This window comes from Apiospora aurea (genome assembly GCF_038362705.1).
Source record: "Apiospora aurea strain CBS 24483 chromosome Unknown utg000010l_segment0_segment0, whole genome shotgun sequence".
NCBI lineage: Eukaryota > Fungi > Ascomycota > Sordariomycetes > Amphisphaeriales > Apiosporaceae > Apiospora > Apiospora aurea.
Window position 1 is genome coordinate 2,114,573 of NW_027117397.1, and position 13,708 is coordinate 2,128,280.

Consider the following 13,708-nt stretch of genomic DNA (forward strand, 5'->3'; position numbering starts at 1 on the left):
ATATTACTTCTTTACTTTTTTAAAGAGTGTTTTATATAAGTATACTATAAAGTTACGATAATTCTTAAGTAAAATCGGCATTTACCTCTTATAAAGTTTAATACCTTTTAATAATACTTTTAATATTTAATTAAAAGAAAGTACCGAGGAACTAAATTTTATTTTATTAAGTTAGTTCGGCTTTTAATTTAAAAGTGCTTTAAATTATGCTTTGCTCACGTTCTTTCCGTTTATTAAGCTTATAATAGTAAATACTCTTCTTATATTAAACGTAGACTATTAGCTTATATATCGAACGGGAAAGGATTTTACCTTATCTAATAATACGCACCGGAGATCGGGCAGGACTATTTCCGGGCTTATACGATTACGATTTCCGTTATTAATAAAACTCTTAATAATACTAGTAAAAAGGGAAGCCGGCCGGGTAAGCAATGCTTCGAAGGTTAAGAATAGAACGAAAGTTACGGTAATATAAGGGTAATTAATCCCTTTCGTTCCCTCCGTTTATAGCTATTTATTAAAGAAACAGGATTTCCTTTTTATTTAATCTTTCGGGCTTAAACTACTTTTAACTATCGGATTATTCTTTTTACTATTAAAACTAGTCGATATATCCTTATTTTCTTTTTAGGTCGCTATATTTAACGTTAAGTTACTTTTTTTTAAAAGCGCCGTTAATTATAAAAGCTAGCTTAGGGTTTAATAATTAACTTTTCGAAAATTATCCCGTAATTATTAAATAACGCTATTAAAAATTAAGTCTTCGTCGAATATCACGTCGCGAACGACGAATACCTCGTTAATTAATAAATTTTATACCTTATAAATATTAATTAAGTTATACCTAATAAAGTATTTAATTTATACCTTCGAGTTTAATCGCTTAAGCCGGTATAATTTCTTTAAAGCGTTAACCGTTAAAGTATAAGCTTTATATTCGTAAACTTTAAAATAAGCTAAGTTTAATTACCTCTTCGCCTTAGAGCTGCCGTTTTTATATGCTATATAAGCGTAAAGAGTTTTATATAAAGTTTTTTAATAAAAGGAGTATTTAGGTATTCGGTTATTTAAATAAACTATTAATCTCTAAATCTCTTTCTATAGGAAATTCGGGAGCTTTAAGCCTACTTTTTATCGCGCGAGCCTTTTCTTTAATTACACCTCCCGAGCGTTCGGCGGTTCTATTTTATAACTAGGTATACGGCGCCGAAAGCTCGAAAAGGATAAAGTATTAGTTTTATAGTTAATATACTATACTAAGAGTTTTAATTAAAATCTCGTTATCGTACTTTATAATTCGAACTTTAAAGCTATATTATTTTTAAAGGAGCTTAATAAGATAGCGAAAAGTTATAATAAAAGTTATCGTTTCTCGATCCTTAAAATAATAGTTTTAAATTATCTATATATATCGATTTATTACGAATATAACGTTTTTATTACCGTTAAGGTTTAATTCGAAGTTATAAAAGTTTATTACGATATAATAACCTAGTTCGGTTAAATCTGTTCTCGGGAATCGTTTAATTTAGCGTTTCGTTTTTAATACACCGTATGTTTTATATTAAACGATAAAAAGTCCTTTTATTTTTACCCCCCGAGAATAATTCGTTAAATATAAAATAGCTTCGGGTTTAGGATAATTAAATCGAAAATGTTATTTATTATTTAACGTTAAGCTCGGAGCTCTTTTTGTTTAAGAGTTAATTTAGTTTTTACGCGTATAAAAAACTGCCGAAATATAAAACTTTAAGATATTTTCGATAATAAACTAATTAAATTTTTCTATTAAATAGTAAACGATTATATTGTTTTTTCGGCGTAGGCAGTTATTCGAAGCCTTATTATTCTATTAATACCTTTTTAGCCGTAAAAATTTAAAAGATATTAAGTTATAGTTAAAGTTTTTATAGTAAACTACGTTTATTAGTTTTATAATCGTTTTTTTTTAAACTATTAACGGTAATATTCACGTTTCCGTAGCTAATAATTTAAACCGAGTTATTTCTTATATAGACTTAGTTATCTAAATATGTTTACCGGAATCGGTTAAATCGATTAATTTAGTTAAAAATGTGAATAATAATCCCTGAGTCTAAGATTACTAAGTTTTTTAAAGGGTAAGTGGCCGCAGTAAAGGCTCCTTTAAATACTTATTAAATAATAAAACACCTTTTAGTCTTACCGATTATCCGGAGCGCGAGTTATTAATTTAAAGAGTTTTTCGACTTTTTTAATCGCTTAATTTTTTTTATTAACTCCGTGTATATACTTATATTATATTCCATAAGTCTTTAAATTAATTTTAATACTCTTTATCCTTAAAAAGCTTTATTCGGGAAGAAATAAAAATAGTTAGCTAAAGTATATTTACCGAAGTATACTCCGTATTCCGTATCGATCTCCTTTCTCTTTTTTTTAACGCTTATTTTTTGGGCGTCTTTTCGTAACTGTATTAATATCCCTTTCGAGGTAGTATTAAAACTAAACCTAGAAGCTTTTTTAGCCCGTTATGCTTTAATTTAAGTTTTATGTATAAGGTTCGTCTTTAAAAACGTCCCTAAAAGTAATAAATAACCCTTTAAATACTCTTAATACCGGAGGAGCCCTTATTATTATTTTTTTAAAAATTCTTAAATCGAAAGCCACTTTCCGGTACTTTATCCGTCTCGAATAAATATTATTTTGCCTATTAAATTAAAAATTAGTAACCTAATTCTTTATAATAGGTTTAAAAGCAACGATAAAGTCTTAATATTAGGCTTAAAAATTAAATATCTCTAGCACCCCTTTTCGGATACTTTCGGCCATTACGGTTTCTTATTAAATAACTTAAGCATTAAAATCTCAAGGCATTTTAATAAGAGGCTTAATAAATATACGGTAAACCTCTCTAGCTTCCGTTATTTAGTAACTATTTTAAACCTTTTTAACTTCGTAAAGGGCGGTATATTAGTCGTTTAGGTCGCTATTTTTATCGTAACAAGTCTTTTTATACATATCGGATACGGTATTTAGTACTTAATTAAAAAACTTTTCGACCTTATTCCGATAATCTTTATATTCTTTTACTTTATAAGTATATATAATATAATCGAGCTAGAAATTAAATCGGCCGTTATTTATTAAGTCGGTAATAAATATTACTAGTAAATCGTTTTAATTAAAAGTTAAACCTTCGCCGACATTAATAAATAATCGTTTATTCGATTACGCTAGTCTTTTAAGATAATCGATTAAAAGTAATCGTTGCGAAAAAAACATTTAATCGATTTTTCGTTCTAAATTAATATATTCCTAGATTTCGAAAACCTTAGCCTTTTTTCGAAACTCGGATCCCTAGGTATCTTAATTATTTAGCGACTTAAAGTAAGTCTTTTATATGTTATCGTTATTCGTTATTATATAAATCCGATTAAGGTCGTAATACCTCTTATTCGAAATTAATTAAAGTAATATAAAACTCTTAATTATTAAATATCACGTGTATTAAATAGAAATAAATATTATATAATTTAAAGTAATCTCTTCTCTTTTATTTATCCTTATAAAAGAGATTTTCTCTTCTCTTTTTATCCCTCTCTAATTAAGGTTCTAAGGCATTAATTTAAACTCCGTGTATTAAAGTTACTATAATAAATAACTTGTTAAAGTTTTCTATATTCTCTTAAAACTAGCCTTTCGGAAAACCCTTTTATTTAACAAGTTTAAAAGGACGTTAAAAAAGGAAGGCTAAAGAAAAGGCCGAAAAGGGGCGCCGGTAAAATAGTAGAAATTAATGTAAATCGAGTTAATAATAAGGGTAACTCTATTATAATACGTACGAGCCGAAATAGACCTTAAAATACAGTGTGTATTACTTAATTAACCTATCTATTAATGTTGTTATTAATTTTTACATCTATTTTAGGGGGGTCAGTAAGGGGGGGTCAGCCAAAGGGGGTTGCATCTTACCCCAAACAACGTTTGCCTTTTCGCGGAGTGGAGCCAACAAGCCAGCGCACAAAGTCTCGAGATATGCCTCGTATCTCAATGAAATGACTACAATACGAGGCTCGGATTGACTCGTAGTTGCCATGATTATGTGTCGATTGAGTAAATTAAATCCATGCAATATTTATGGTGTTTCATCATCGTGAGGTTTGATAAGGACGGGGGGTAAAAGTAGATTCAAGCGGGGTCAAATGGGTTTTCAACGCTGACTAGCGCGCACAGGGTCGTTTTGGGAGTCCGAGTCACCCCGCCTCTAGGAAGTTGAGCTCCGCTGTAGTAGCCAGGATAAGGTCGCGGCCGAGGTAGGCCTCATTCACGTGGGGATGTACTGCCCCTCTTTGGGCGACTTATGTTAGGTGAAAGGTATCGATACCTTGGAGACCGATGACCCTACCAGGACCCACTAAGGGAAATATGTACTGGGACAACCGCGTTGTACTGGGAGGCCAAACAACGATCCTGGTCCGCCCGACCGTAGTATCCAACTGTACTCTTATCGACGTGGTACGCCGATTCCGAATGAAACCAGAATCATCCAGTAACATGCAGTACTGTCTTTTTGCTGCCTAAGCTCGAAGAGTCTCACGGGTTGTTTTCGGTCCTGAGTTTTGTTAGCCTGATTGTGACGCAGACCATGTTCAGGTCGGTCACCTCGGAGTCTGAATCACCCAGTAGCGTATTCTCTATCGCTGCATCCGCCGAGAGCTTGAAGATCCTCACGCGCTGTTTCCGGTGCTGGCTTCATAGCTGCCTGCAGACCTTTGGACCCTACTATTGGAGTGCAGCGTTAGAAGAATGGCGCACTAGCGCAACCAGCGGACCAGGTCTAGAACCCACCGTTCTTTGCGTAAAGCCGGTTCGCGACCCCGCGTCATTTTAGGACCAACTGCCCAATCCTCCTGAACTGCGCAAGAACTTCTCAAGACACGCCGAAGAGAAGCTGGCCCGAGATTCCTCTCGCTAACATGGGTTCGGAACCGGATCAGCAGCTCCCCTGGCGACGCTCGCCCAACCCGAGCTCATCATGTCATCAACGTTTCACGCCTGCAAACCAGCACTTACTACATCTACCGTTCCGCGAGATGCTCCAAGGGACCCAGAAGGCTATCGAATCGTTTTGGCCTTGCTAGACCTCCGCCATGGCCCACAGCAAGAGGCTGAAAGACAAGGTTCGCAGGAGCGGCTTGTCGCTGCAGAACAAGACGCGGGACTCAGGGGTACTGCGACGTCTTCAGCGCGCTCGCGTACTGGAACCCAACGTACGAGTGGTGGAAAACGCGATGCACGTCCCGCGCGGGCAGCGGGTGCCGGACCTGAACAGGATTGTCTGTCCCCATGTTCCAGTTACCGTTCCGTCGAGTGTATCCAACACCGTTGCTAACAGCAGCAGTTTCGTCGATCCATCATGTGTTATGCGAGACCGAGCCACTGCCGAGCGACACGATCGAGCCGCCTAGTCGAAGTCACCAATTCCAAGGCCCAGATGGACGCCAATGGCGATGCGAATGCTGAGTACGAAACCGAACCCGAATATATTGCAGCAGCTCCTGTTGACGCGGCGGAGCCTCTGTCTGTCTACGACGCCATCCCCGACGAGTACGGCGGGACTGTCATTCCCAACAGTCCCATGAAACAGACCTCCCAGCCCGCGACTCAGGAGGGATCGGGTGTTTTCACAACCTGTTGCTTCTTGACTATGACGTTCGCTACTCCGTATATTGTCGTATTACGTCACCAGGGAAGGGGAGAATTTGCCTTGGGGCACATGTCGCACCTAGGCTAGCTATCTACGCTACAGCACGATTCTAAACTCTATAACAAAATGACGCAGGAATAAGGCGTTCTTCTTTGTTACTCACCCCCTAGTTTCCCGTGTCTCACCTCTTACCTCCTCAAACACAATCACCCGTCTGACGTAGACGTGCGGTCTCTAACTCACCTCCAGTGGCGTGATTTGTGAAGAAAACAAGTCATCGCCTCTATTGGACATCCATATTTCATACCCAGCACTCTCTACTCTTCCCAGTTTTTACCAATTTGCGAGATGAAGTTGGGCTGTGGAGCCCCCTGGACCAGAACCTCTCCATGGCGCATATGCATATACGAAAAGCGCCCATACTTTGAGGATAATGACTGCAAGTTACTTGGGCGAGAGAACTCGCTATTCATGAGCCAGGATATTGGATTAGGCTTCGAGTCGACCTCCAGCTCGTCCCCGGCTAATCCCATTGGCAGGTCAGAAGCAAGGTCTCGGTGTGAAAGAGGTTGCAGGGCGCCTGTCATTGACAAGCTCAAGTCTACTCCTTCCTGTACCTATACTTCCAGTCATGTTTGTTCTTTTTCGCATCTGTTCCAGCCTCAAGGGGGTTCTGTTTTGGCCAACGTCAGCAAACAAGTGGTCTTTAGTACTTGGGCCGGAGAGCAGCTACAGTAGTACAAACGGAGTGCCGACGAAGAACCGTCCCTAACCGGGTAAAAGGACGATGTTGTCAAATTTACACCTTGACACTATATAATAGAGCTTATTATGATCCCTTATAACTCGGATATAGAGATATGGAGCCGCGTGGCGCCAAGATACTACTCGGAAATCAAAATCTAGTTTTATTATCTTATAATTAGTCGGAGACGGTTAACGTTGGTTTAATAGGAAGAACACGAGTCCAGTCGGGGCTGATATGGTTATTGAAGACACCCGCGTTGAATGTGTAGGTAGCAAGCCCAGCTTCGGTAGCTTCCTGGTGAAGCTGACCCCGCCCGGTGTTGTTTACATGCAGATGGCGGCGAAGACTTACTTGTATCCATAAGGCAAGCTAGCTTATTATCTACTTTAGGATGCTGCACGGGGGCAGCTTGACCTTCGGAATCACGTCATGTTAGGTACGAGCAGCCCCGACTCAGAATCTGATTTCGATTTTATCTGACTAATGAGTGTGTAGGTTACTGTTTAGGGCAAAAATAATGATTAACTTGAATGATTGAACGTCGACTATATAGCCTTTTTCACTTGGTCAATAGCTGTGCAGTGACAGAGAATGGGTCACCTATAGTCCACCTCGAAAAGAATGTAAATTCTCCAACACCCTATATGTCGTAGAGCCTTCCGTAAATGTGCAGCCACTTCAACACAGTATTATTGCATATTGCTCTCGGGGACTGGGATGCGCGGGGGGGAGGAGTCCTGGGTTCCTTTGGAAAACGTCCTTGATGATCTCGAAATATTGCTTGTACTCGAGTGTATTGTCGTCGAGTCTTAGATGGGAGGTGATATTTATCTTGAAATCGAAATCGGTATGGTGAATATCCTCATCGTTCACGTGCGGCTGAGCACAAGATTGGGCACGTCAGTGCCGAACTTGCCGGAAAGCAGGAAATGAACAACCAGCTTATGCGATGCGAGGGTACAGAACAAGAAAGTACTTACCGCGCTTACCAGCCATCGGAGTCTACCCTTGAGGAATGGGACTACAGCATCTGCATCGAGATTTTCCAGCTTCTCTGTGAAGCGGTAGTCGATGAGCTTGGAGGTGATGGGCATCGTGGACGTGACGACGGTGTCCTCGCGAGCGAGGCGGCGGCAGTTCTCGCATACGTGGGTCGGTTCCGTAAAAACGTGGTGAACCCCCGCAGCACTCGGCAGCAGCATGGCGTTTTCACTTGACGTGATCTGATCGTCCTCGTTCTCTGTGATGAAGAAGATGATGGAGAAGGTAGACCCTAAGGCATTCCTGGAGGAGGCGGGGTCAGTCCATGCGTGCCAGGACAACGAGCTGGCGAAAAGGCGAGAGGAAAATCGGTCATAAAATGCAGAACCTCACCTCTTGACCGAGCTGTCAATATACCATTCACGTGGTGTCAGTCGATGGTGTCCGTGTTCTGGACCTGGGCTCTTGTATGGAATGGTCTGCTGTTTCAGGCTGAGAAGCCAAGCGTTGGTTTTCGGGGGCCAAACTGATTTAAAGAACCGTTCCGAGATGCAGATTGGTTTCACTATTTTCCAGAGGCTCCGTTAGTGTTGAGTCAAGCCTGGGGGGAATACAGTCACTTCCAGGATTGGCTGCAAGGAGATGGACTCACTGTCATCGGGCGGTATCACCGTAGACGGGTCCGGGCGCGGTTCATCTGGGTCATAGATAGACCAATCATACATATGATGGATCATCTCCACGGTTTTCTTCTTGTCCTCCTGAATGCCTATCTCGGGGTATGTATAGCCCAAGATCGCATAATCTTGCAGGTCGTCCGCCTTCCACTGGACTTCACCGGTTCGACCTCGAAAAGGCTTCAACTCGCACGAGCGCTCTTTTGGATCACCAAGCCAGCTGTATTTCTCGCCCTTGTGGATCGCTTGCCAGATTGCGGCTAATCTTTCAATTTGACTAGGAAACACTCAATGAGTTGTACCCCAGACGTGGAGCAACCTCACTAGGATTGCTTACCAGTGATGTACCCACTATTCCAGTTAGCAAAGTTCACTTTTCTGTTCCCGAGACTTGGTGGTAGAGGCTCTTACAAAAATTGGATCGAAGCCGGCGACCGGGACAGTGGACATGTGCCCATCCCCGCCGATCCATCCGTGGTAACTGTTATGAAGGTCTTCCAAAGACCCCGCAGGTTTGTCCTCCGCCACAATATGGCCGAGGCTGCCCAGGCGCGCACGTTCTACATCCCTGGGGTCTGGGAGCACTGGATCATAATCTTTATTGGTGCTAACCCAACAATCATACTGGTTGTATGAAGAATCGGTCATGAAGCGCACCATGAGACGGTTGCTGTCCATACGGTATTTGTTAAGAGCTTTGTTCAAGTCAGTTGTTGAATCCTTGTTGATCGGAAACTTTGGCCAGCGGCGTGTCGTCTTCATCAAATACGGTAGCTATTGCGACTGTGAGCAATCATGTGTGATATAGTGAAAAGGGCTCACATAATAAAAAGAATCGGTATCATACGTCCTTTTCATCCAGCCTGGATTTCTTCCAATCCTCATAGGATAAAAAGTGTTCCTCAAAATTGTAGTGGTAGAGAGGGTTGTCCATAACTTCCTTTTTATCGTCGGGAAACGTGAGGATTTCGATTTTCTCTGACATGAATGCTACGGGGCACGAGTAGTCATACTTGAATTCGGTCTTGCCATCACTGATAACACCAGGGAAACGGACCGATTCACCTCTGGGGCGGAAATAGTCCCAAAATGGGAATCTGAAGTCGTAGGCCGCCTTGGTATATTTGTCTCGATCCTCTTTCGACTTCCATTTGGTTGCCAGGTCAAGCATGGTCAGGAAAATACTTTGCTAGTCAACCACTCAGATCAGTACCGTTTAGAGATGGTGATTGAACCTGATCGGATGGTGTGGGGGTCGAGAAGCGAGCAAATACCTCCATAGCCGCCACGTAAGGACGATGCCACACGTGGAAGGTTCGTTTTCCGTGATGACAGTACGAATATTCCGATTTATTCTTTGGTTCCTTTGGTTCATGATCCCCTTCCCACTTCCTTTGTGGGAGGCCATGAATGCCTGCGCAGGCCATGAGTTCAAGGCTGGGGTGCAACAAGCAAATATACTGTGAGATCTCACCAGAAAGTTCGGCATATCGCATAGCATCGGGAGTGTTTTCGTTTGCGGGCTTCTGAAGCTCCTTGACAGCGAGAATGAAGAGATTGAACGTGTCTGGCTTGGTATCTATCATGATATCGATATCGAGCCGCTCTTTGACACCAGAAACATCACGGAGGCCTCTGATGGTGCCACGCTCGTTGGCTTGTCTGAGTTCGTCGAGTGGTGTCATGGTGTCGGTCGTGACTGAGGTGCAATGACCGACCTCCTTGGGTGAGAGTATGGTAAGGGGTTGAACTTCGAAGTATTATATTACTCTACAGCATCAGTCTGCTGGCTCTTCTTATGTGAAAAGCAGACCTCAACGGCCGGCAAGTACAACGCAGCCACAGCACGTGTAACATGGTGAGAAATGATGAAAATTTTTTAACTCGGACTAATCTGTAGTATGGATGATAATGAGCAGATCATTATGGAATGTGTATTTCTTCAGATGCGCATCAGAATGCATGCTCAGTTGCCACTAAACAATATATCGCCAACTGCTTGCTTGACCAATCCTGCAAGACATTCAGATGCTGGAATCTCAATTGCAGCAGGCCAGGTCAACTTTAAAGGGAACATAGCTCCAGTCGAGGATAAGCCTAGCATAGCCGTGGTGTCATCAAGACAGTTTGAGTTGAGTGCAGTAGCAGCGAATTGCTAAAAGGCTTCTGTTTAGGTAACGCAAGCAAATGTTGAATCATACGAAAAGATTACGTACTATTGTTCTACTACGATCAGGGATCATAGAAGGCCAGATGCAAGGGAGCAGGGTACAAGGAGTCCTTGTTTTCAATCTCGAGTTGGTGTGTTACAAAAATGACGAGAGCGCACGGTAGTCGTTACGCTGGACCCGTTGAACCCTCTGCTGGCATATCATGGTAACCCAGATAAGAGACGCATCGCTGTGCTTGCCGGATGCCAGGGCGACGACCTCTGAACACCCCAGCCAACTGAGCCAGCCCCGTCTAAAAGGCAAAAGGACCACATTGCCAAGCTTGCATCTTGGAAGTCTACTGGAACTTATCGCCAACCATTACACCGGACACTACTGGCTATAAGAGCCCAGTCGCACGGCAGGACTAGATCAAATCCCCATGGAAACGATTATCCGGGGGCTTTTCAAGCATGAGTACGGAAAAGTCAAGCCTTTCGTAATGTCTGATTCCCTGCCCAAATATGACGCTTTTATGATATTCTGCCATCCCTCATGCAAAAAGCATAAAAATAGGTATTATTATTAATAGTACGCCGTATGCCGAAGGCCTTCGGTATATCTACCTAGTTCCTCGTGCAATAAACCGTGCCGAAGCTAGATTAAAAATATACGCTATTAATATCGTAAAATCTACCTTACGTATTCGACGTTATTATGCTAGTTTTCACCTATTAGCTTAGTAACCTTTGTTTTAGGGCTTAAAAAGAGATTATTTAGGTTCGGGTAGTCCCCTAATTTTTATTGTTAACTTATATAGCGGCAGTCGACCAGTTCGTAAAAACTATTTTACGATAACTTTCGCCGTATCTTTTTTTATAATAAGCGCCGCTAGATCGCGACGAGTTCGTAGCGGATTAAGTATTAACTGTTTTATTAGTTGTTCTTGTTTTTCCTCGAAGTTTTTATAGTATAGGATTAAGTATTCGGCTGTCTCCCGTTTTTTACCGTAGTTATATAGCGGCGTCGGAACGTTTAAAACCCGATAGGTAAATAGGAACGATTTAAGCCCTATTTTTTTAATACGTGTTTATATTAAAACCGATGTTTCGTGTTTAAACATATCGTTATAACGACGGCACGCTTCTTAGTTTAACGGCGACTCTATAGTTAATTCGCGGCGGCCTCGCGTCGAAATAACGGTATAAAACTATCTTTATTCCTATTTCTTTTTAAACGCTTATTCGACCGTTTAACCATCTAGTTATTATTTAGTTAACGTTAATTAAGCGTCGTTTAGTTATAAAGTCGTAGGGGCTTCGCTAATAGCTTTTTAAGGTTTCTTTTATTTTTTTTTTTTACACTACATTTTTTATTAATAATCTTTACCGTTTTTATATAAGCGCCGCGTAAAAGTTATAGCTTTCCGGTAATCTCTATATATATTTCGAAGCTAACTACTTTCGCACTTAGATAGAGGTCGAGGGGGGAACTGCCGCTTTAGTTTTTAAATAGTATTAAGGGGTCGCCTTATATGCCCCTGTTACGGTCCGGAGATAGGAGTTTTAGACTATTATAAGGCTAAAGGCTGGCCTTTTTCGGTATCGTTTACTCTATGCTAAGCCGACGTTTCGTACGCGAGTACGCTACGTATTATTTTTATATAAAGCTCTTTTACTCTTCGTACCGAATATCTCTAAGCTGACGTTACGAGCCTGGTGAAAACTAATATTTAAGTTGTTATTTTCGCTTTAATTTTTAAGATATAGTTTTTCTATTGTAGCTTTCGATGGAGCTAGACGCCGAGGAATTTCGTAGAGGTTATTAGCGTTATAGTAACGTTTCCGAGGCGTACCTATAGCGTATAAGCTTTTCGCGTTTTAATAAAATAAATAAGCTCGCTTTTTTTAAGTTCGAACTTTATTTTTCTCGTACGTGCTTAACGGCTATAAGTTTCCTAAGCTTTTTTTAAGTTTCGGTAATTCGTAACGTGGTTTAGTTTTACGATAATAAAATTCGTATTATCCGCGAATCCGACGATAATAAACTGCTTGTGCGCTTTTAGTTTTTTATATAATATAACGATATAAAAAATAAAGAGGATCGGTGATAACGCGGAGCTGGATCCTTTTTAACGATTTACCGTCGAAATAAAGGTGGACCGATTTGTCTGTAATAAAGCTCTTAACTTATCGATAAACCTAATCCGGTAATCCTTTCTCGCGGAGTGTAGTAATTAGTCTTTTATAGTTAATTATATTAAAAACGCTTTTAATATCGAGTTAAAAAAGAAAAGCGACGCTTTTTTATTGTTACGTTATACGGACGACGTCGGTAATTAATTAAATAGTTAGCTCGGTAAACCGCTGCGTTCGGTTTTTTATTTAGTTTTTAAGTAAAAGCGAGTATTCTTCGGCTATTCCGGTAATTCGCCGGTTTATAATTATCTCTATTATTTTCCCGACCGTATTAAATAATAAAATAGGTTTCTATCCACTAAGTGTCTATTTTTCGATTACTATTTTATTTAGCTTTAAGATTACGATAACCTTTATCGTATAGAAACGTTTAGGGAAGTAGGTAAGCCGAAAGCTCGCTATCGCTAAACCGGCTAACGTTTAGAAAAGGGGGTTCCTTATACGTTTTAAGGAAACCAGGAGGTAAAAAAGTTTTCCCTTAAAGTTTTCCAGGGTCCTGTTTGCTTAATAATATTTTTTATTTTTTCAGCCGTTACCTTTACCTCGATAAGGGTAAGGCTAGGGGCGTAGTTCGGTACGGTATTTAAGTCCGTAAGGTCGGCTTTTAGGTTAAAAAAAAACCTTTCCGAAAAGAGCGTAGCTTTTTTATCGTGGCTTCGCGTTTTATTAATAGCTTTTTCGCTACGTCGTAATTCTAGGATTCCCGCTGTTTGTGGTAACGTTTAGCTCCGTAGTCGGGCTTATCGTTCGAGCGATTAAAATATCTTAGAATCGTAGGAGGTAGCGGCGACTATGTAACGCTAGCTTTTCGTTTTCGCTATTTAAACGATTCTTTCTAGGTCCGTCTTCGACTCGGTATATTAGTTTTAAGTGTATTGCGAGGGTACCGCGAAATAAGCTCGGTATCGTTATTTCGTTATAGTTTACGCTTTTTAGACTTTTAGTGACTATTAGGGCGTACTTTTACTAATATAAGGGGTTTTTTTAGGGCTACTATATCGGTAATTTTTCGTAGGTTATTTATAAAGTTATCGATAGTTTAATTTAGCTCTTTCGAGCTTATTAATTCGGCGATATCGATTAAACGTGCTCCGGCTTCCGCCCGTACTAACCTTTTATTTAATATCATTTAGTTCTATCCTTTTACTTTCGTTTTATTATTTCGTAGCGAGTTGGCTTTTAGTTTAACGCGAACGACTTATGCCCTATAGTTAGAACTTTTTAAGCCAGGGTTTTTTTTATATAAAATTATCGTTCCTCGT

The 13,708-nt window shown here is 40.5% G+C and overlaps 3 protein-coding genes across 3 annotated transcripts; 2 read left to right on the forward strand and 1 right to left on the reverse strand.

The window, feature by feature from the left end:
* Nucleotides 1-5,135: 5,135 nt before the first annotated feature.
* PG986_014689 (uncharacterized protein) lies at nucleotides 5,136-5,453 on the forward strand (the record flags this gene model as incomplete). The annotated part of the gene is made up of 1 exon (XM_066850911.1): nucleotides 5,136-5,453. One exon carries the CDS (start codon nucleotides 5,136-5,138, stop codon nucleotides 5,451-5,453), a length of 318 nt encoding a protein of 105 aa, XP_066693149.1.
* Nucleotides 5,454-5,479: 26 nt separating this feature from the next.
* Nucleotides 5,480-5,779, forward strand: PG986_014690 (uncharacterized protein; the record flags this gene model as incomplete). Its single annotated transcript, XM_066850912.1, has 1 exon — nucleotides 5,480-5,779. One exon carries the CDS (start codon nucleotides 5,480-5,482, stop codon nucleotides 5,777-5,779), a length of 300 nt encoding a protein of 99 aa, XP_066693150.1.
* Nucleotides 5,780-7,118: 1,339 nt separating this feature from the next.
* Nucleotides 7,119-9,783, reverse strand: PG986_014691 (tyrosinase precursor (monophenol monooxygenase); the record flags this gene model as incomplete). Its single annotated transcript, XM_066850913.1, has 8 exons — nucleotides 7,119-7,319; nucleotides 7,421-7,766; nucleotides 7,815-7,986; nucleotides 8,074-8,375; nucleotides 8,436-8,449; nucleotides 8,510-8,872; nucleotides 8,946-9,287; nucleotides 9,373-9,783. 8 exons carry the CDS (start codon nucleotides 9,781-9,783, stop codon nucleotides 7,119-7,121), a joined length of 2,151 nt encoding a protein of 716 aa, XP_066693151.1.
* Nucleotides 9,784-13,708: the final 3,925 nt, after the last annotated feature.